Raw genomic sequence first — 24,360 nt, forward strand, 5'->3', positions numbered from 1 at the left:
AGAATGGGAGAAAATAACAGCAAACGAAGCAACAGACAAAGGATTAATCTCAAAAATATACAAGCAACTCCTGCAGCTCAATTCCAGAAAAATAAATGACCCAATCAAAAAATGGGACAAAGAACTAAACAGACATTTCTCCAAAGAAGACATACAGATGGCTAACAAACACATGAAAAGATGCTCCACATCACTCATTATCAGAGAAATGCAAATCAAAACCACAATGAGGTACCATTACACGCCAGTCAGGATGGCTGCTATCCAAAAGTCTACAAGCAATAAATGCTGAAGAGGGTGTGGAGAAAAGGGAACTCTCTTACACTGTTGGTGGGAATGTAAACTAGTACAGCCACTATGGAGAACAGTGTGGAGATTTCTTAAAAAACTGGAAATAGAACTGCCATATGACCCAGCAATCCCACTCCTGGGCATACACACCAAGGAAACCAGAACTGAAAGAGACACGTGTACCCCAGTGTTCATCGCAGCACTGTTTATAATTGCCAGGACATGGAAGCAACCTAGATGCCCATCAGCAGGCAAATGGATAAGGAAGCCATGGTACATATACACAATGGAATATTACTCAGCCATTAAAAAGACTTCATTTGAATCAGTCCTAATGAGATGGATGAAACTGGAGCCCATTATACAGAATGAAGTAAGCCAGAAAGATAAAGAGCAATACAGTATACTAACGCATATATATGGAATTTAAAAAGATGGTAACGATAACCCTATATGCAAAACAGAAAAAGAGACACAGATGTACAGAACAGACTTTGGGATTCTGTGGGAGAAGGCGAGGGTGGGATGTTCTGAGAGAACAGCATTGAAACAAGTATACTATCAAGGGTGAAACAGATCACCAGCCCAGGTTGGATGCATGAGACAAGTGCTCAGGGCTGGTGCACTGGGAAGACCCAGAGGGATGGGATGGGGAGGGAGGCGGGAGGGGGGATCGGGATGGGGAACACATGTAAATCCATGGCTGATTCATGTCAATGTATGGCAAAAACCACTACAATATTGTAAAGTAATTAGCCTCCAACTAATAAAAATATATGAAAAAAAAAATTCCTGTCAACATTTTGGTAACTATGCTAGAAGACTCTGGGTCCTATTTACGTCTTTTATAGTAGGAGGTGATCTTTCTGTTTAGATTTAATACTATGTCCTACACTGCTATTTCAGGCTGTAGTTCTAATGAAATTTAATTTTCAGGGCATTCACAGTGGTATTTTTAGTCTGCTTGATTTCCTTCTGGTTCCACAAGGGCTGGTGCCTAGGGGTGGGAGTTGCAGTGTGGGAAACCTGGGTTTGATTTGATCCCTGGGTTGGGAAGATCCCCTGGAGAAGGGCATGGCTAACCACTCCAGCATTCTGGCCTGGATAACCCCATGGACAGAGGAGCCTGGTGAGCTACCGTCTATGGGGTCGCAAAGAGTCAGACACGTCTAAGGAACTCCCCAGGTTGGGCTATCTGCTGCAAAGTCGGGGAAGGGAGTCTCCAGGCCACAGGACAAAGAGCACTTTCTGGGCCAGGCACCTGTGTTGTGGAGACCTGGCCACCCCCTGCCTTGCTGGGGAAGGAGAGTCTCATGCTTAGTAGAGAATGAGCATACTTCCCTGGCCACTTAGGATGAATGGAGTTCAGGATCAATTTGCCCTAGGTGTTGTTGGCAAGACTCATTCAGTTTTGAAGAAAGGAAGAGCCTACCAGCATCACAGTCTGTGGCTAGGCGGGAAGTCTACGTTACCTTTTGCTGTTGGGTGACGGTTGTAAGATACCCTATCACAGGTGTGTGTGTGTGTATGTATGTATAATATATATATGTTATATATTTTAAAAAAAGAAAAGAGCAGTACAAAATAAGGTTGGAAAAGCATGTTGGAATCAATATTTGAGAACATCAGATTCCAGGATAAGGAATGTGGATAAGGAGAGGATAAGGACAATGGAAAGTCACAGATTTTGAGCAGGTCAGAGAGAAATAAAGCAAGAAAAAGAAAAATGAAGTGACGGAGGGCACTGAAAAGAACGCAGTACTTATGATGTTAAAACCTGACAAATGTGTGAGAAAAGAGCATTCCAAGCACACAGACTAGTACGTGCACAGATGCGGAGGCAGAAGCCTGTCTGGCGAGTTTGCGGAGTAACGAGGAGGCCAGTGTAGCAGGGGCAGAGTAAATGAAAAAGAAAGCGTAGATGAAGTCAGAGAGCTAAAAGGGAGTGAAGGAAGGGATCCTATTGTGTAGGGTCTTTTAAGTCCGTGATTAGGACTTCAGTTTTTATTTTTGGTGTGATTGCAGCATAGTGAGCAAGAGACTGACACGACCTGATTTATTTCTCATCGAACTGAATACTCAAAATATTTGCTATGATTTTAAAAGTTTAACTTAAATTCTTATTTCCCATCGGCTCATATTTGGCAAACTCTTGTTTTTGTACACAGGGTCAAGAATAAATTCTACATTTTACCAGTTATTGTGGGAGTGGAGGAGGGGGAGTAGCAGGTGGCTGTGTGTCCCTGGCAAATGCTAAAATATTTGCAATATGGCCCTTTATAGGAAGAAACTTGTTAACTCCTAACTTATGCTATAATTTCAGAGATGCTTAGTATTTATTATTATTGAAATTAATATTAGCTTATGTTTTTGTGCTACTATGTACCAGGCACATATTATTATTATTATTTTAATCACCCCTCTGGAGGAACTGGTATTATTCAAAATTTATAGAGGAAACAGGTTCATAGTGACTTAAGAGGCTTGCCTATTTTTCAGCTGGGAGGGACTAGTTTCTATCAGACCAACTCTACTGCCCAGAACAACTGATCTAGAAAAGCCAAAATACACCAGAAATGTATCCACTTCAGTGCATCAGAGCACAGTCAAGCAACCAGGGCTTGAAGAAACAGCCGTCTATGGGGTCGCACAGAGTCGGACACGACTGAAGAGACTTAGCAGCAGCAGCTGAGGAGAGATCAAAGTGAACCAAACCCAATATTCTGTGCTACTTTCTCCTTTCAAGGAATTTGCTGCTGATTTATAACTGACACAGGGCATGGAAGATGAGAAGCAGAGTAGTTAAGAGGCTAGGAAATAGCATAGAGCTTTCTATAGTCTCAAGGAGCTGGGAGACCAAATATGGAATTTAGGGTTATAAAGACAGAGAGCTTTAAATGCTTCCAAGCAAGATCCCAGAGAGAAGGGGAGAACAAAGATGCAAGCCTGAATTTGGAGCTGCCTTCCCCCTGGAGATATTTGCCAATTTGTAAACAGAGGCCAAAAGATAGAGGCACCAAACAGAAATCCTCAAAAAGATTTCTATTTTGAAAGTAAAATAAAGCTGTCAGCAGTCTCAATGCTGGAGGGAACAAAACCAAAGATTTTCAAGAAGAACACCATGAACCAAAGAAACAAGAAAAGACAGAAAGCCTGAATAGTCCTAAAACTTTAAGAAACTTAATAATTTTGTATGTTTCAGATGGGCCTGATAATCTATGTGAGCCTATTTCTGCTGACTCCAGAAATCCTGAGTCTGCCGTTTGATCCTCAAGACAATGCCTTCCTGTCCCGGGCTCACTCCTATGCTGCATTCCACAATCGGTCTAATTGCTGGGTCTGTGGACCACTCCCTTCTTCATCCGTGAAAGGCATCCCATGGTGTACATCTCCACTTCAAGGAAAGGACTTTCTCCAAGTCTGCAAATACCTTCAACAATCGCATGTGATGCCTCTTCTTAAACTGATGACATCTAACAACCTTAAGACGGACTGATGTAACTATGGACATAATGTGACTTTTCATTTTGATTTTAACTTGGTTTAATGACTATTTTGCCTTATACCTGTAACTGTATGGGGTTTTCTAACCATCTAAAAGCTTTTAGTTTACAAATAGTTGTCCGAGCTCCAATGAGTGCCACAGCCTCCTCCAACTATTATTTGGAGCCCCTGGATCAGACATCCTCACTATGAGGATTAGGAGAATATGTTGCCTCACCAATTTAGGGACAATGCCCCTTGTCAGCTCAGAAGCAGTTATGGAATGAGAACGACGCCCCTTTTCCCTAGGCAACATAATTTTCCTAAAAGAAAAGGGGGGAATGAGTCGTTTCCTAGGCAGGTGATAAGAAGTCTAGGGGTCCCCAAGGAGACAGAGGTCTGGGATATTCAAGGAGGAAGAAAGGACAAACTTTTTTACTTTTTTTCCTCTACATTCCTTAGGATTATATAACAATAATGTATCCTGCCTGAGGACAGTCTTTGGATTAAACCCTCTGGCTAATTCTGTTATTTTAAAACATAAATTATGGGAGTAGGTCTGGTCTTTACAAGGATGTATCCTGCCTGAGGACAATCTTTGGATTAAACCTTCTGGCCAACTCTGTTATCTTAAAATGTAAATTATGGGAGTAGGTGTGGTGAGGTCTTTACAGCCTCCAGACATTCTTTGGATTCATTGGAGAGTATATAACTCCATTGCTAACACTAGCAAAGGGGTACTCTTTTGCCCCCTTCTGATGCCTATGTCAGAAGCTTTCTCTATCTCTTTTATACTTTAATAAAACTTTATTACACAAAAAAATAAAAAACAAAATAAAACTTGTCCATAAGAAAAGCTCCAAACTAAGATAGCTTCACCAGAGTATTCTTCCAAAGGAAGAAATGAAACCCATCTTACTAGACTCTTTTAGATAACAGAAAAAAGTGGGGGGAATTTCCCACCTTATTTTATGAGGCCAGTATAACCTTTATGCCAAAAACATGATAAAAACAATAATTGTAAGGCCAACTCTCATGTAACCATGAATTCAAAATATTAATAAATAAAATCCAGTGATATATGTTTTTAAAAAGAAAACAGTTCTTGATCAAATTTGCTTTATTCTGGGAATCCAGAGATGATTCAACACAGGCCCATAATTAATTTATCACATTAATAGGAAAAAATGGGCGAAAATTCAGGAATCATCTCAGAAAAAGCATCTGATAGAATTCTAGACCCATTTCTGACTTAGAAGAAAAATGTTTTTAGTGAACTGGGATTAGAATAGAACATCGTTAATCTGATAAAGGGTACCTATATTAAACATTAGTGGTGAGTGTGTTGAATATTTTCTCCCTGAGGTCATGAAGAGGACAAGGCTATCTACTAGTACCACTTCTATTCAACACCGCATTAGAGATCCTAAACCATACAGTTATGCAAGAAAAGTCTCATATGATTGGAAATAATAAGCCTGTCTTTATTCATTGATGACATTATTATGTCCCTAAAGACTCTAAAAGGATTCTCAGACAAGCTATTAGAATTAATAAGTAAATTTAGCAAGGACACTGGATACATGGGTCAATATATAAAAATCAATTAAACTCCCATGGGGCAGCACAAACTGTTAAAAACATGGAATTTCTAAAAATTGCTACCTTTTACATTTTTCAAATTTAAAAAATTAAATATCTAAAAACAAATCTAACAAAACAGATGCATGACACCTGCACTGAAAACATTATTAAGATAAAAGATGACTCAGATAAGTGAAGGAATATGCCATTTTCATGTATTGAAAGCCTCAGTATTATAAAGATGTAAATTCTCCTCATAGTGATCTATAGAGTCAATAAAATCTCAGTCAAAATCCTAGTATATTTTTTTGGATATGGAAATTTTCAAGTTTATTAAAGAATAGCCAAGATAATTTTGAGGAATAACAAAGCTAGAGAACTTACACTATTATAAAGTTGCAGTAATTAAAATAATGAGTCTGGTATCAGTGCTTCAGGAGAGACAAACTGAAAAACAGAATATAAAGTCCTGAAACAAATCTACATTTTGTCACTTAAAAGACAAAGATGATGATCCAGTGCAAAGAAGAAAGATATATTTCTTTCAATAACTGGAAGTGGATCAACTAGATAACCATGTGGGAAAAAACTGTCTTGATACGTAAACCACAATACAGAAAAATCAATTCTAGATGTATTACAGATCTGAAGATGGAAAGTAAAACAATAAAACTGCTAGGAGGTAACAGAAGAGGGTAGACACAGCCCAGGGAGTAGACAAGATGTTCTTAAGTAGGACACATACAAAAAACACTAGATAAAAAGGAAATGATAAGTTGACATAAAAGGAAATGATTGATGAATAGAGTGTTTTCAATAAGACACCATGATAAGCCACAGACAGGGAGAAGATTTCTTAAGGAATATTCATGTCCAAAATACATAAAGAACTCCTACTGATCACTTAAGTAAAAGGTAGATAATCACTGGGGAAAAAATGGGGAAAAGGTCTTCAGCAGAGGATATCTGAGTAGCAAATTAACATGAAAAGATTCTCAACCTGATGAGCCATCAGTGAAATGCTAGTATTAAAACTACAACAAGATACTCTTCAACAGCTACCAGAATGATTTAAAACAGACACTACCAAGTGCTGACAAAGATGTGGATCAACTGGAAACACCTGTATACTGCTGACGGCTGGGTAAAAGTGATACAGTCTCTTTGGAAAATTATCTGGTGCCTCCTACTAAAACTGAACATATCACATGCATACCCCCCTCTAATATCCAACAAAAGACATCAAGAATATTCCAGCAGCCAAACTTGAAACAGACAAAAAACTGAAAAATAAATGTCAGTCTACTATACTGGATGAATTGATTGTATATTCATTCAATAAAACACTAAATGGAATAATAATGGGTGAATTACTACTACGCATAATAACAAATTAATCTTACAGATAAATTTTGAAAGAAGTAAAACAGAAAACACATATGAGTGATTCCATTTACTTACAATTCATAAAAAGACTAAGCTGTGATGACAGAAATCAGTATTGAAATAAGACCTGGGAGAAGCTGATGACTAGGCAGGGAGCAGAGGGGGCTTTTGGGGTGCTGAATTCATCTGAAAAATGGTCACATGTATATATTCACTCTGAGAAAATTCATCAAGTTGTACAGTTGTGACTTGTGCACTTTTATACATCAGTGTTACACTTCACATTTTTTCCTTTTTTGGCCATGCTGTGTGGCCTACCCTATCTTTAACTCCTTGACCAGGGATCAAACTCGAGATCATGGCAGTAAAAGCACCAAGTCCTAATCACCAGAGACTGCCAGGGAATCCCCTACATTTCAATTTTTTAAAAAAAAAAAGGATTATTCGAAAGAAAAAGAAGGGTAGAAGAAATAAAAGTCTGTGAGACTACAAGCCCATGCTTGAACCATCACTGCTTACTTATCTTTAGATTTTACCAGTAATTTAGATACTCGTTTCCTGGAGAAGGAAATAGCAACCCACTCCAGTATTCTTGCTTGGAAAATTCCATGGACAGAGGAGCCTGGTGGGGTCCATGGGGTCACAAAGAGTCGCCCACAACTGAGCAACTGAGCACACAGATACTCTTTTAATTGGAAACTGAGAATCTTGGTGGACATGAATGAGGCAAAGGCCACTATTTAGGTCAAGGAACTCCAGTCCCTTATATTTAACAGGTCAGATGTGGCCTTCCTCACTTCACCTGACTGTAACAGTCACATCAGAGAATATGGGCTGTTGTGGTTATGCCGTTTATTGTTTAAAAATAAGACTCAACCATTCAAAGGGGTGTTCATTTTTCAAAGTTTTATGTTGGAACAACTAACATTAAATAAATAGATGTGATAAATAGAGTTAATGTTTCCGTACACACATATGACAAGGATTTGATATTTATTAATGTTTATCTGTTAGTATAAAAAAACACCAGGTTTCAAATAGCATATGGAATATAATATTACCATTTTTGGACTAAAATTATATAAACTATACATTTCAGTACACTGGAAAACTAGGAAAAGATCTATAAAGATATATATCAAAAGTTAACAAAGTTATTCCTTGATGTTTGATTTTCCTTTGTTCTCCTACACGTCTATTTTCAGTTTCACTGATACCAACATAAAGTGATGAAAAATCCTTAAAAAGTCCATTTTGTATGATTCCTTATGTGTATATCTATCTATATATAGACATTTCATAAATAAAACTAATTTCCAGGAGTATGGATAGGGATTTTCTTTGGAGACATATGTAATGACTAGAATGGTACACAAGTGAGGCTTGTAGGATGCTGGTAATGTTCTAGTTTTTGTTATGGGTACTAGTTATACGGGAAGTTTAGTTTGTGAAAATTCATTCACCTGTGGAATTTTCTATTGATAAGCCCAGATTGTACCAGCAACATTTAAAAAGTAACTATAGACATTTGGTTACTGATCATTTTCTTTTCCTTTGCAACTAAAATTTATTTTTAAAAAATCTACCTAAATGAAGTTTTGGTTATTTTAATTCAGCTAAAGAAAAATCTTCTGGCATAGAAATCTTCTGAATGTAACATTATATGTCAAAAATTTGATTACAGATGTTATTAGTGATATCATTTATATTTACCTGATAGTGAGGTTTATACCACTGCTTTAAGTCCCAATCCCAAAGAATCATCTGAAAGAAAAAATAAATAATTCATTTAGTTACAAAATGGAGCATCTTCAATTACAGATACAAAAACAGCTTAAATTTTGGGAGAGAAATTGAGGAGGTGAGAATAAAAGTGATCTCTAGATAGAATATTTCATTAATTACACAATCTGTCATTGAAAAAGCAAGAGAGTCAGAATAAAGTCACTAAACTAAGCTATATTAACCTTTAAAATATCTATTACCACAGAACCAAAACTATAAATCCAAAACCACATCCATTTACTAAAAATACATGAAGAATGAGAAATCACCGCTCTCCCCACTTCCCACCCTCTCCAAAGGCTCATAATTTGTCATTTTAAACCAGTGTCAGTAGGTGGTGCTATTTCCCTAGCAACAAGGCTCTGTTGTCAAAAGCACCTTTAAAAAGCTTGCCTGCGGTTTACATAAAACATAAAAGAGGGGATTTATAAAAAGTTACACACAACCCTTTTGATTCACAGATTTAATTAGTTTCTCTGTTTCTCTTCTTTATAGATTATCAATGACAACTTCTTAGTACTAGACTAGTTTTTCCTGCCCGTCTCTTCCTAGCAGGCTGTGGGGCTACTTCCCCTCCAACAGTCACTGCTCAAAGAGACAAAATTATCTCAAATTTGGCAAGCTATAGCTGCTAACTACAACTAAAACTAATTTCTTTTAAATTTACTTAAATTGATAAATGAGTTTCTTCCTTTTGTCTAAGTAACTGATACAATGACAATTTTCTACATAGCTTTGAACCCTAACCATGAACATAAGCCTAGTTAATTTGTAATCCAATCACATAATTTCTATGTACTGAAATATTTGTTTCTAGTCATAAGGCTCCTGATGCAAAAGATCTTAAAATGTTATCTATTCTTTCATTGGTCCAATATTTCATTTAGGAGTTGACAGAATTTTTTTCGTAAAGATACAAATAATTTAGGCTTTGCAAGCCACATAAGGTCTCCATGGCATATTCTTTGCTTTTTGTTTTACAACCCTTTAAAAAATGCAAAACAAAACAAATATTCTTAGCTCTGTGGCCACACAAAAAAGGTTGCTAGCAGGATTTGGTTAGTGGGCTACAGCTTGGTGACCCCTTTTAAAAATCATCATTTGTCATTATCACCATCTTCTTGTCAACACCCTTGCAGAAGGTCATCTCTTGCCAGTGAAGGGAAACATATTTCTTCCCAAAGAAAATTCAGACATACTACAACCGTTTACAAAATTATTCATGGACTAGTACCTGCAAAATGGCTATGGTACAGTAACATAAAAAGAATTTAATATATATTAGTAGACTCATCAAATTTACACAGTATTTTATATAGCCCTAAGTGTGGTCCTCATATAATTGCTTCAGGCTGTGATTTAACCAGCATATAAAGACATTAATTAATGCAGTTTAAGACACTAATAACTTCCTAAGAACATTCACATTAAGATTAAAGTAACCTGAAATCCCTAAGTTTCTTGTATACTTGATATAAAAAGTAGTGAAAGTGTTAGTTGCTCAGTCATGTCTGACTCTTTACGATCCCATGGACTGTAGCCTGCTAGGCTCCTCCATCCATGGAATTCTCCAGGCAAAAATACTGGAGTGGGTTGCTATTCCCTTCTCCAGGGCATCTTCCTGACCCAGAGATCAAACCTGGGTCTCTTACATTGCAGGCAGATTCTTTACCATCTGAGCCACCAGGGGATACATGTTCCATTTGCATGCTATGGTTACACAACTGGCTTTTTAGTCCCAAGTGCAATACCTTACTTCAGTCCTGATTTTAGCCTGTTCAAATTTCTTCGGAGAGTGGAATGTTGACTAGCCTATTTACCATTCTTCCCATCATCATGACATTTGTAAATCTGATGTTTCCTTAAGTTCACTAAAAAAAAAAAGTACAGAGTGGACAGGAATGAAGACAGAACCACCGGTTGAGTCACTAAAGATTACCTATGAGATTTGCGTCTGAGTCTGCAAACTTGCCTAAGATGCTGTTGTCCAATCCATACTCCCACATTTCTTCTACAAGGGTACCGTCAAATGGTGACATACCTATGCCTCATTTCTCCTCATCATCAATCTGAGAAGAAGCTGATTTCTTGCTAACTCCAGCATACTTTCGTCATTAGGGTTTCTTAACATTCCTTGCTTCCCACCTGCTACTCTGGCTTTGAATAAACTCTTGAGCAGTAGCTCAGTCTTATTTGCAGTCACTTTCTCTGTGATCAAAAATACATTTGCCAAAAAGCAGCAGGTCTTAGTCTGAAATCCCCGGCATATTAGGAACTGAAACAGATACAGTGAAAGCCACAAATTGCTGGGAGACTGACTTCTGTGTAAATTGGACAAGTAGAATATTAGTGATTTTGAGAAAACAAAATTTCTGTGTAAGAAAGATGTATGATCCAGGAATCATACAGCTGTAGCGAGACATATCTTAGAGCAGAGTTACTCAATGTGTGGTCCACAATAAAAAAGTACAGAAATGAAGAGTAAATGTTTAGAGATGTTTATACCAATTTAATATAAAATTTGACATTTCATGTCATTTGATTATTATTGCTTTTATCTGTTGAATTTGCATTCTTGGCATTGTGTTACACCTTATGTCGCCAATCAAAAAATAAATGGTTCAACATTGGTTTCCTAAAGCTCAAGGTACTAACAGAAACAGTAACATAAATAACTCCAAATAAATGTTAAGCCTAAATCAAGAACAATATTCTAATGCAAACTCAATACAAAGCTATGCGTATGATAATACCACACAAAACCATAAAAGCAAAAATATTACTAAACCATATAACAGTGACCATCTAAAAACTGGATTTTTTTTTTTTAGACTGTATGCTATCTACTTTGAAACTTTTATGACAGTCACGCAAAATGTGAAGCCTTTTTGGTAAACCAGTAGAACTTTTTCCAGAACAATCCCATAAAGCTTTCTTATATGAAACTGAAGATTTCTGTTTCTAAAATAGAAGTGACATAAACTGGAGGCACCATTCAGATTCTGTGCTCCCCAAAGGAAAAGCATATAAAGAAGATAAACTATTGCCAAGAGATGTGTAAAATTAGCCACACAGATGACAAACTTTATGCCGGAAGACAGAACAGACCAAAAAATCTCCAAAATGTATTTACTATGCAACACTTTGGGACATCACAGAACTGAAAAGGCATATAAGGTAAAAGAGTAATCACTGTCATATTTGTACATAGCAGATACTTTAGGGGCTTTCCTGGTGGCTCAGATGGTAAAAGAGTCTGCGTACGGAACAGGAGACCTGGGTTCAATCTCTGGGTCAGGAAGATCCTTGGAGAAGGGAATGACAACCCATTCCGGTATTCTTGCCTGGAGAATCCCATGGACAGAGGAGCCTGGTGGGCTACGGTCCATGGGGTTGCAAAGAGTAAATGCATACATGGGATGAATCTAGACCAGTTCTTGGTTTATGTGCAATACACACAACAGAAGATGGGGGGCAACTTTTTTATGTTTATCACTGAAAAACCCATACTACAAAATAGATTTTTTTTTCCTATTTAATCATTATTTTGTGAACTATGATAGAGACTTGAAAATGTGCTGGAATTAGTTCTGAATCAGTTATTGCACAGCAAAGAAGAGCCTGTCTAAACAATGAGAATCTCTCTTAACTGCAGACCTACCACTGCTTTATTCATAGAAAACAGCTGGTGGTTAACACACACGCTGGGCATGATCAGTGGTAAAAAAAACAGTGTAAGAGTAAATGCATTCAATGTTTGGCCACAGAAAGTACATCTTTTCGGTGTGCTGTGGGAAAATGGAGTGCAAATAAAAACTATAAATAGCAGATAGAAGTAGTTTTTGCAATAAAATGCAAAGAGCTTCAATTTCTCAAGTTTTTAAGCATGACAATGCCCATTAACTTAGCAAAAGACACAGCCTCAAAAGTAATCTTCAGTAAGAAATCTCTTTACGATTACAGGGTCCATGTTGAATTTCAGTATTCAGAATCAATAGTCAAAAAAATTACTTGCTGCATTCCACTGTAAATTACAATTTTGCTTGAATTTTTTCAATTTAAGAGAATAGAGAAAAGAATCTGGTTGGATATGCAGATTGTGTTATATAGGCTGTGAATCTACAACACACAATCTATTTAATCATCAATGAGCTAAAACAAATATCTTTAATATTGCAAACAATGTTCACTAATTTCATTTTTAAAAACTGAGTCGTCTCTTCTCCGCCATCCTATGTGCGGTTGAGTTCTGTCCTCACCATGCCTTCCAATCACAAGACTTTCAGGATCAAGCGATTCCTGGCCAAGAAGCAAAAGCAGAATCGTCCCATTTCTCAATGGATTCGAATGAAAACTGGCAATAAAATTAGGTACAACTCCAAGAGAAGACACTGGAGAAGAACCAAGCTGGGTCTGTAAGAAGCCTCACATAAAAAGTGGCACACATGTTAAGACCACTTATTGAAGCAGCTAAATCACAGTGAGAACATCACTACTGTAATGCTTGGCTCCTGATGTTTCTTATTTCCTATCAGTCTGAGACCAGTAATAAATATGATATGGTACGTTGAAAAAAAAAAAACTGAGTCATTTTAATACATTTATTTAATACTGGTAGGTAACCACCACACATACTGAATACACAGTGGATGGTGCATGGATATTAAAAGTTTAAGAAACATTGGTAGAAGCATTCATTCCTCCAAAATAACACATAGCTCTTTTAAAATTTTACTTCCAAAAAAAATAATAAAATAAAATTTTACTTCCAAGTAGCCAGTATATGCTCTATACAAACTGTTCCGAAGTCAGCAAAACCTAAACTTCACTCTCAATGCCAAAGGAAATCCTATAAATAAATATAAGGATAAATAATTCAAATATTATTAAATTTTGAATCAAATAAAAAAAGAGTTTTAGTGACTATGGTATGTTCTCAAAACATGGTTCTGTTATACGATAAGACGTCATTTCATGAAAGGATGAATTTTAACTACTGTTTTTAGGAGCTTCCAGTACTCCACTGGTCTCCATCTAAATTCAAATATTATACAGTATCAGAAATTAGTATGTATTTTCACACACTGTAGACATCTGTTCAAAAATAATTTTCAAAAACAGCATTTTCTCATAATCTAAGGAACACATGAGGTGCCTATTATTTAAAAAATCCTTTTAGCTGATTTGATAAAGTAAACCCAAAACTGTGCTTTTATAAACTCAGCTTTTCTTTGCGGTTAAAAAGTTGAATCCTGATAAAAGTTTCTGTTTGAATATGTTTGTAAGTCCAACATGCTTTACAGAGCTCTCTGAAACCACCACCACCACAGTGAAACAGCAGCAGCACAAGCAGGAGATGTTATCAGGCTCAATTACGTCAATGAGGTTTTATCTCATTGTTCCCTAATGTAGCCAAGAAGAAAAACATATATGTGTCCTCAAGTTAAGCTTACAGAACTGTGACATTTATGTGAAATTGGAAAGATTAGCTATTACGTGACAGCTGTGAATTAACTGTTAAAACATACTTTATTTTCAGCATTTTTGACTTGAGCTTTGTGTATAAATCTAGGTTAATTTATCAAATTTCAGTACTTTCAACTTTTTCTGTGCCTTTCAACTTTAGGCCCATTTAACTATGTTTATTGAACATAAACCAAAAATATAAAATAAATGGACACCCTAAAAAGCTAAACTAAAACTGTACAACTGTACTGTCTAATAGTCTAAAGTGCAAAGACAAGTGATCTTGCCTAACAAATAAAGGCCCCAGTCAGAAAACCTGAGAATAAGCAGGGGGGGGGGGGGGGGTTGTGTGTGTGTCTCTCTCTGTGTGTGGTGGGGTGGAAACCTGAGAATAAGGGCCAAAAAAAAAGGGGGGGGGTGTGTGTCTGTGTGTGTGTGGTGGGGGTGAAGACTAATATGACTTGGAAACTCGTCTCATTTACTATTCTTACCAATCAATCACAACATATGATTACAGCTGTGGTGATTTAGACTGCAAGCTATGCACCAGCACTGTTAGACGCCTAATACACAATGGCTTCTTTAATCTTTACTAGAATTATTTGTGGTAAGCCTATTTCCCCATTTCACAAATGACACAACAGACCAAAAAGGTGAAGTAACCTGCCTAGAGTCACATGACTAGTAAGTGGCAGAGATAGAAATTAAATTCAGATCTGTCTCATTCCAAAGCTTTTTAAGGATTCTTAAACATTATGCTAAACCATCTTAATTTTTTTTTCCCCACTTTGTATCGGGGTATAGCTGATTAACAATATTGTGACAGTCTCAGGAGAACAACGAAGGAAGTCAGCCAGACATGTGTTACGCTACACCATCTTACGTGTGCTAGTAATATGGCAGGTGCTTGACAGCCATGTAGAATCACAACAATTGTGCAAGTAACCCCATTTACACATGGAGAAGTTAAGGCTTAGTGATTATACTAATTATTCTCCACTTGCCTCTCAGACCCCTTCTTTGTCCTCCTCTCCATGCTGGGGAGGCTGACCCCTACACTGTGCATCTCCCGAGCTCCCATGCAGCTGACTTCCACTTAGGTTGGGAGATGATAGCAGGAGGAGTTTGGGAGGAGAGAGAGGGTTGTTTCTTTTCTGCTGCCTCCATGACTACAGCTCTTAATCTGTTAGTCTTCCCTTCACAACTTCAGCTGTGACTCTGAAAACACTATTTCCATCCTTGTTCTATCAGCCTCGGGTGAGGTAAAAGCTTTCTACAGTTACTAGGTCTCTAGTTGCCTAACCATCCCTTGATCATCCTCTTAGGCTTGTTCTTCCTCTTAAGGTTTATTTGAACCATCTTGGAGTGAATTCCATTAATATTTCTTGCAATCCTAAATAAAGGGACATTGTGAACCAAGTTCTATTAGCTGTCAGCTAGTAAATTGCAGAGCTAGTATCTGAACTCAGATTTATCGCCCTTCAAATTTATCGCCCTCTTATTCTCTTTCTACTACTATGCTGAAAGGATAATTATTTAAGCTTTTAATGAGATTTCTTTCAAAAAATAATAAATAAAAAAAGATCATCATCAAATCATCAGATTACCCCCAATACCTGATCCCATATTTCCTGCATTTCTTGTTACTACAGATGAACTTGCCAAGCTCTAGTCAATGACTCACTTTTCCATAAATGGTCTAGATCCAACCTGCTGGTGCCTGCATCTTGCTTCAGAAGTGTCCGACTCTACGACCCCATGGACTGTAGCTCATCAGGCTCCTCTGTCCATGGGATTCTCCAGGCAAGAATATTGGAGTGTGCTGCCATGCCCTCCTCCTTGGGTTTGATCCCAAGATCCAATCCAGGTGTCTACCTGAAAATGCTTCTCCAGCAGCTCTCTCCCTCACTCTTCCATCATCATTTTCTCTACTAAATCATTCCCATTAGACTATAAACATGCCGCAATTCCTCATCGCTGACACACACATAAACTTTCTCATGACCTTACACTCAGCCTCTATCCCATTTCTTTGCTCCCATTTACAGCAAGGGTAATGTTTACTTTTTGTTTCCAATTATTCTCCTATAATTCTCTCTGAGCTATACTAGGTGGTCCTTGAATATGCCAGGCAACTCCAACGAAGATTTTTTTCTAAAGCTGTACTGATAATTCAGAATTTATAAGATAGCACTTAAAACGTACATATAAGTTTGGGCTTTTTTCTCAAGAGTTCCAAACTAGAAACAACAATATTTAAAGGGAGGCTACAAATAAAGGTTGAGTGGGAAAAATATGAAGTACTGAAGTCACAGAATGTTTGAAAAAGAGCTTTAATCTTTAAAAGTACCAACTAAAACATTTATAGCCTATTGATCTTACGAGACTTTTGTTTTTATATGATGTTCTTAAATTGAATTAAAACACCGACTTTATTTTTAACCTTTCAGAATCATTTTAAAAAGTTTAACACACCATGGTCTCATTAGTTGTGCTAAGGGAATTCAAGCACAGAGAGTCATTTTCTAAATATATGAAATAGAGTCTATCTTATCAGTATTCTTAATCTCTTATCCACTCCAGATGTTTTCAAGTTTTTACCTACCTGCTTCTTTTCTAGACCCGTGTCCTTCTAGATATATAACTTGGTACATACCTCAACTGGTTTCTCTACCCTATAGTTAAGCAGAATTTTATCTCCATCTCAGACATGGTCTCTACATTCCTACCAAGAGATACATATTCTGGGGAGAATGTACCAAAAATAGCTGGGGAAAAAAAAAAGGGATTGCAAGCCTATAACTTCTGTTTTCCCCCTAATGTGAACAGTGTTTTCCTTTTAAGTTACTGTATAATTTTCAGTGGGGCTTCCCAGGTGGCAAATTCCACTTGCCAATGCAGGAGATGTGGGTTCAATCCCTAGTCTAGGAAGATCCCCTGGAGAAGAAAGTGGCAACCCACTCCAGTATTTGTGCCTAGGAAATCCCATGAACAGAAGAGCCTGGTGGGCTACAGTCCATGTGGTCACAAAGAGTCAGACACAACTCAGTTGCTGAACAACAACAAAAATAATTTTTCAGTATAGTTTAAGCAAAAGATTAAATTAATAATAGCTAATATTTAAAAGACTTTACTAAAACATGTGAACAATTCAGGATCACATGGTGGTGATGGTTTAGTCGCTAAGTCAATGTTCAACTCTTGCAACCCCATGGACTGTAGCCTGCCAGGCTCCTCTGTCCATGGGTTTCTCCAGGCGAGAATACTGGAGTGAGCTGTCATTTCCTTCTCCATCAGGATCACACGAGGAATGTCTTAATAAATATTCTTATGAACAAGAGCAAAAGAGAAAAAAACGTTCCACACCTCAATCAATAGGAATATGCTACAAACTTGACTCTGGTTTGGAAAGAAAATCGGGAAATCACAATGGCCTTCTGGGGATTTGAGGTTGATCTGAGATCAACCTAAAATCTAAAGACATGTTCCTCTATATATACAGTAACTCAGGCAGATTGATGCCAGAGCCCAGGCTCTCAAGCACTTTACTGCTTCTCAGCTACTAAGCAGGCTGCATTGCTCTGCTCCTCCCTGCCCCCACATCAACTCTATACTGCTCACAGAGCTGAAAGATCCACAAATTGCACAGACTTTCAAGTAAAACAAAGGAACTAGCTAGTCCTAGGCAGGCATACCCTCTGCCTAACAAAGCAAATATAACACATAGGGTTTTTTTTTTTTTTTCCCTCTGATTGCCCATTATAACTTATCTGAGAACAGATATAGTTTAAACTTAAGAATGATGAACCAACCAGACACCAGTCTTACTGGTAAAATAATTATATATATACATATATATATATATATAGAGAGAGAGAGAGGGAAAATAAAATAACATGCAAATTCTCTGCTGGAAGTCCCTATGTTTAGGAATTCTCCTTGACTCTCCTGATATTTAGAACTCTCTAATATGTTTATGCAGACACATGAGCTTGTATTCCCAAACAACACAATGGAGAATTGCAAGGGCATTTCACCATGAGCAGAGAGTATATTTCGCCAATAATGTGTAATCTCTGCCCCAAGAGGAGTACTTGAAGTGGGTTAGAATACTGCTGTAGGAAAAATCTAGAAATTCCCTCTAAGGGTCCGGCTCCAGGCTTTGATACCCTCTTGCAACCTGCCCACTCCACCCTGTCTTCGATCATTAGAACTATCAGTGCCCAGAACTATGGGCCCAGAAACCATTCAGATTATGGAAATTTCCCATCTTCAAACATGTCCAGCCCATTTGGAGAGAGGGTGGAAATCACTGTAGGTAATAGCTAAATACTGTTTGGGTAATGCATTTGAAAGAGAACAAATGGTGACCTTTAATCAGTCTCAAGTCTTTTAGTGTCCTCAAATTCCTACCTCATTGCAACTAAAAGTAAAACCTAGTTGAAGTGGGGAGGCAACCTCAAGTTTGGCAAACCATAGGCAACAAAAGAAGCTCTGAAAACCTTGTGTTTACTACATTAGGTACTCTGTTGGGAGCTTTGTATATACACAGGTATTATTACATCCAACCTATGAGATCACTTTTTATAAATAATTAAAGTAACTTGTTGAGTGAATAAATGACTCATTTTTTAGTTCCTCTTTTCTCTTCCCCATAACAATTCAATTCAATCTAGATGTTTCTGATTTTTTGCCATAACCGTATTTTCGCATTTTTATTATATCAGGCCTTGATCACTTTCAACAGCTTCCAATCAATTTTATCTACTTTACACAGTAAAATCAAACTTCAAAGCCATATATTATGATAGTCTCCTGTTAGAAATATTCAGAGTATACTTGAACTTAGGGGAATTTAGAAGTTAATTCCAGTGTTCTCATTTTACAGATATAGAGAACAAGGACCAGAGTAATTAAGTGATTTTCCTTTGTCTTTCCTACACCCTGCCTAAAATCACTCAACTAAGAACATCTACCTGTAAGCAGTCAAGTAAAACAAAGGAACTATTTGGTTTTAAATGAGACAAGTCTTCCCCTAAGGATTTGCTGTTGCTGTTGCTCAGTTGCTAAGTCACACTGGACTCTGTGACCCCAGTGTGACTGGGACTGTAGCACGCCAGGCTCTTCTGTTCCCCACTATCTCCTAGAGTTTGCTCAAATTCACGTACACTGAGTTAGTGATTCTATCTTATTCTCTGCCACCCCTTCTCCTTTTATAATTCTACCAACTCATCTTTCCAACCAAATTCACATATGATTATCTCCCCAAACCACGGGGGAAAATCTAACAACAAAAATCTGCTTACCACTTTCTACATCTGAGTTAAACCTTCCCATTTTCCTTGGTTCCTATTCTCTACTTCCTATTTCTTAATCTCAGTTAATGCAGCTGACCACTTAAAAGAAATACTTAAAGGCTACAATGGAGGAATTATTTAATAAAGTTTTTTGAAAGTAGCAACTGGAAGTTCCTTTAGAAAGCAACATTCATGACTTAGATTATCCAGTATGAACTACCATATTGCCAATATAATAAAGATTCAGGACCACAAACAAAGAACTCTTATTCTGTCAAATGGCTACATCTCCAAAACATAAAGGACATTTTATACAAAAAGGACTATATAGGAAAGTACACAGGTACATGTAAGAATATTTTCTGGGCTTCCCTGGTGGTCCAGTGGTTAAGAATCTGCCTTGCAATGCAAAGGATGCAAAGGACACCGGTTTGATCCCTGGTCTGAGCAGATCCCACATGCCGCGGAGCAACAATCCATACCACAACTACTGAGCCAGCGCTGCAACTGCTGAAGCCAGCGTGCCTAGAGCCTGCGCTCTGCAACAAGAGAAGCCACCGCAAGGAGAAGCCCACACACTGCAACGAAGAGCCACCACAGCCAAAAAACTATAAATAAGTAAACCTATTTTTTTTAAGTGTTTTCTTACCACTTGTTTATATAACTTGTCATGGGTAAAATTTTAAGTAACAGGGATACCTTTACTAGCCCTTTTTCTGTTTTGTTGTTGTTGTTGTTTTAGAACTGGGGCTTCCCTGGTGGCTCAGATGCTAAGAGTCTGCCTGCAATGCCGAAGACCTGGGTTGAATTTCTGGGTTGGGAAGATCCCCTGGAGAAGGGAATGGCTGCTCACTCCAGTATTTGACTGGCGAATTTCATGGACAAAGGAGCCTGGTGGGTTACAGTCCATGGGGTCACAAAGAGTCAGACACGATTGAGAAACTAACATTTTCACTTTTTCTTTCACCACTTGTTTATATAACTTCTCGGGGGTAAAATTTTAAGTAACAGAGATACATTTACTATTCCCTTTCCTGCCTTTTTTTTTCTTTTTAAAGAATGGATTATTAAATTTAGGAGGTAGAGGTATTAAAGAAAATTATCATAAAAAGCATCAAAGTAGATTTTAATTAACCAAGAAACTTAAAAATGTATACTAACAAAATTTTTTTTCCACTTAATATTAAATTTTTCCACTTTTCATTTGGCATTTTTATCAATCAGGTGGAAATTACTCAAGTTGGCAGCAGTATTTGTATTTGAGTAAACAAGTTTTGTCATGATAACAGATAAAAATTAAGCAAAGATAATAGCCCCATAGTGACTTGATCTGAAAATGAAAATGGAACCTCAAGTCAAATAAAAAAAAAATCAGATTTCCCCAGGGATCATCAAAGTATCCCACAGTATCCCACACATATGAAACAAAATGTACTAAAAGCTTTATGCTTTGCATAGAGGCAAAATGACTTAATAACTTTTAAATACAGAGATAAACTTAACATATTTAAATAAAAATTTTACCATGTAAGAGACCACTAAACACTAATTTTCCATGTATAAAATCATGAAAATCTGGGAAGTATTTAATTTAAATTAGCTAATACCATAATGTAACATGGATCAGCTAAAGAAACCAACAGATCAAAAGCAAGTTTCAAATAATTCTAGAGACCCTATCTAAAAACTTAGAGCAACTATTGACTCTTTCGTTTGCTATCAATTTATTTTCAAACATGAAGCCTTCTGACAGTGCTGCACAAATAAAACTCACCATTAGTTACTTCAACTGACAAAGAAAAGGAAACCAACTATTATATTAAGGTCTGTCAATGATCAATATATTAGTAAAATTTTAAAAAGACTTCTTAACTATCTTTCCCCCCACCCCCTCCCCCAATTAATGGTTACTCACTCATTAGGGGACAAACGCACACAAACCTCGCATTTTGCTGAGATTAGTGAGTCCAGCACAACGGGAAATTGTGCTAATTTCTGACCATGAAACTATTACAAAATAAACTAACCTACTCTTTTTCGAAGCTGATAGTTAATGAACTCAGCTCAATAAACTATCAGCCTGGCAACATGCAGTCAGGACAGGCACTATTTACTGATTCACCAACTATTAAATAAATCAGATGCAAATTATGCACCTTCAGCCTCTAGGAGGACAAGGTCATCCCACCATCTAGCAAAGTGAGCACCTAGCACATAAGAGCTGCTTAATAAATACTTGTAGAAAGGATTAACCTGTAACGTCACATTATCTACTTGTTATTTATTTTTGGTTGCACTGGGTCTTCACTGCTGTGCCTGCATGCTTTCTCTAGCTGTGGTGAGCGGGGGCTCCTCTTCACTGCAGTGAGTGGGCTTCTCATGGCAGCGGCTCCTCCTCTGGCCGAGCACAGGCTCCAGGGCGTGTGGCCTCGGCAGCTGCAGCACGCAGGCTCTAGAGCACATGATCTCTAGCCGTGGTGCGGGGCTTAGCTGCCCTGTAGCACGTGAAATCTTCTCCGACCAGGGATCAAACCCGTGTCCCCTGAACTGGCAGGTGGATTCTTACCCACTGTACCATCATGGAAGTCCCACTTGTCCCATTTTGTGAGTTTGAAATTTTGATCATGTAGCCTATCAATACTACTAATAGTAACTAAATATTTAGCGAGAGCTTGCTTACTGTATGACCTGCTGTCCTCATTTTTACAATTAATCAAGGCTGCGAGACATGAAACTGACCAAGCTTACATGGCAGGTGAGTGGCAGAGCAAGAACTCAAACTGGCCTTTCTACCTACAAGATCCAGAATTTTAATAACAATATTTCACTGGAATATTTGTAATTCATTATCATACTAAGAATCTCTACTATATAAGTCTCTCTTATCCCACAGCAAAGATCAGTTTACAAAAAGGTGAAAGTAAATGGGACTTCCCTGTGGTTCAGTGGCTAAGACTCCAGGCTCCCAATGCAGGGGGGCTTGGGTTTGATCCCTGGTCAGGGAACAGCAGATCCTACATGCTGCAACTAAGAGAGTCTCCTGTTGTAACTAAGATCCTGCCTGCTGCAACGAAGACCAAAGATCCCAAGTGCCAAACTAAGACCCAACGCAGCCAAAGAAATAAGTAAATAAATTTTTAGAATGTGAAAGTAGAGAATTTTCAAATGATAAATAATTATAATACATTACTTGCCTTGGTGGCTTACAGTTCTTGGTCTAATGCTGAAGCTGAGTTCTTAATCACTAAAAACAACATGTGCTTCTATTAGAGAACAGAACAGCTTTATGCAATGGAAGAAGGGGCCTACCCACTTAGAAAACCAGGGGCTAGGCTACTTTTGTTCCAGATGCCAGCATATAAAAGAACGCATTATCTTAAACCTGTTATGAATATAAAATTAAGAATGTACTTTATAAAACATAAAGCACTACAGAAATGCTCAGAAAATGATTTTTCATCTGTTTATATGCTATTGTCCAAAATACATGTTGCCTAGATCGCTCACACTTAAGACTATGTTAGCGTGCATTGCTGTATAAACAATTTTGCTCCCTATGCTGAATATTCTCTATTTGTCCCTTCAGATCCACTCTCTAAATGGCAGTTTTCTCTTAGGCGGCTGAGCATTTTGGACTGCATCAAAAGGCTGTCATCTGGCTTTTCATGGGGGACTACAGGAGGCATCAGCAGGAGAGGAGAGGGCAGGAGGAGAGTGAGGCCGAGGTATTTATAGGTGAGGATACCATCAGCTCCCTCCGAGACAGCACAGGCTCGCAGTGGCTCAATTCCTCTAAAGCTGCAGCTCCTGTGAGGGGCCTACTTCTGTACCTCCCAGAGTTTTATCCCTTGTCTCTTCAGGCAGTAGTGAGGGTTATTTCCGTTACCTCTCTTCACATGTTTACAAATTTAAGTGAAAGTGTTACTCACTCAGTCGTGTCCATCTCTTTGCAACCCCTTGGACTGTATGCAGCTTGCCAGGTTCCTCTGTCCATGGAATTCTCCAAGCAAGAACACTTGGAGTGGGTAGCCGTTCCCTTCTCCAGAGTATCTTCCCAACCCAGGGATTGAACCTGGGTCTCCTGCACTGCAGGCAGATCCTTTACTATCTGAGCCACCAGGGAAACCCCCTTCCTCACTTGGTGGGTTGCCAACCCTGCTGCCGGTCACCCACACCCTGCGCCGCATAGGCCCAGCTCCTGGTGCTCACTTTTATAAATAGTTCTTTACTGAATGATCCTGTGGTGGTGGTTTAGTCACTAAGTTGTGTCCGACTCTTGCGACCCCATGGTCTGTGGTCTGCCAGGCTCCTCTGTCCATGGGATTCTCCAGGCAAGAACACTGGAGTGGGTTGCCATTTCCTTCTCCAGGGGATCTTCCCGATCCAGGAATCAAACCTGGGTCTGCCGTACCGTAGGCAGATTCTTTACCGACTGAGCTACAAGGGAGACCCTGTAATGATCCTCAGTCACTCAGTTTTAATGTGCCATTTGTTTCTCCCTAAGACCATGGCTGATACACTACACCACATCACTTGATTGAGGCACTGTTTTTCATAATTCTGCTTTAATATCCTTAGCACCCAGCATGAACACCTGCATATAAATAAAGTATACTAGAAAGGATACTAAACAGAAAATAAGAATATCTTAGTTCTATTTTCACTTCTACCAATGACTAGCGTCCACTAAGTCAAAGAAGTTGGATTAGATGGTCAAGTCTGTTCCAGAAATGATGTATCTTTTTTTTTCTCTACTGACAGTTGAAACCTCACCAATAGAGTTTTATTTGTGTTTGGATAATCATGGGAATACTTAAAAACAAATGAGTAATTGTTCAGCACTTTTTAAAGGGCCAGACAGTAAATATGTTAGACTTTGTAAGCCAAAAAGCAAAATCAAAGGCTACTATGTAGGTACTTCTATAACTACAAACATATTGCTACATATAAGTTTTTGTAATGAAGTTCTGCCCATGGGAGGAATGAAATGAATTTGAAAGGAGCATTTCATTTAATTGGGACTCCTATATATAGCTGGTATTCCTATCCTCAAAATCAGTGTCACCTG

At 38.0% G+C, this 24,360-nt stretch overlaps 2 protein-coding genes across 4 annotated transcripts in view; one reads left to right on the plus strand and one right to left on the minus strand.

Annotated features, from left to right (window-relative positions):
• Positions 1-24,360, minus strand: part of PDE3B (phosphodiesterase 3B) — a 175,374-nt gene that overhangs the window by 68,776 nt on the left and 82,238 nt on the right. For all 3 annotated transcript variants that reach the window (XM_043902491.1, XM_043902486.1, XM_043902477.1), the window contains exon 2: positions 8,458-8,508. In XM_043902491.1, the coding sequence (XP_043758426.1) occupies positions 8,458-8,508 (51 nt within the window). The remainder of the gene's footprint in view (positions 1-8,457; positions 8,509-24,360) is intronic.
• LOC122680978 (60S ribosomal protein L39-like) lies at positions 12,790-12,948 on the plus strand. The gene has a single exon (XM_043882709.1). The coding sequence runs from the start codon at positions 12,790-12,792 to the stop codon at positions 12,946-12,948; it is 159 nt and encodes a 52-aa protein (XP_043738644.1).

Source organism: Cervus elaphus, chromosome 1 (assembly GCF_910594005.1).
Source record: "Cervus elaphus chromosome 1, mCerEla1.1, whole genome shotgun sequence".
Taxonomy (NCBI): Eukaryota; Metazoa; Chordata; class Mammalia; order Artiodactyla; family Cervidae; genus Cervus; species Cervus elaphus.

What these genes read in the sequence shown, in the direction of transcription:
- LOC122680978 (XM_043882709.1), top strand. Translation starts at nt 12,790, where the DNA reads ATGCCTTCCAATCACAAGACTTTCAGGATCAAGCGATTCCTGGCCAAG.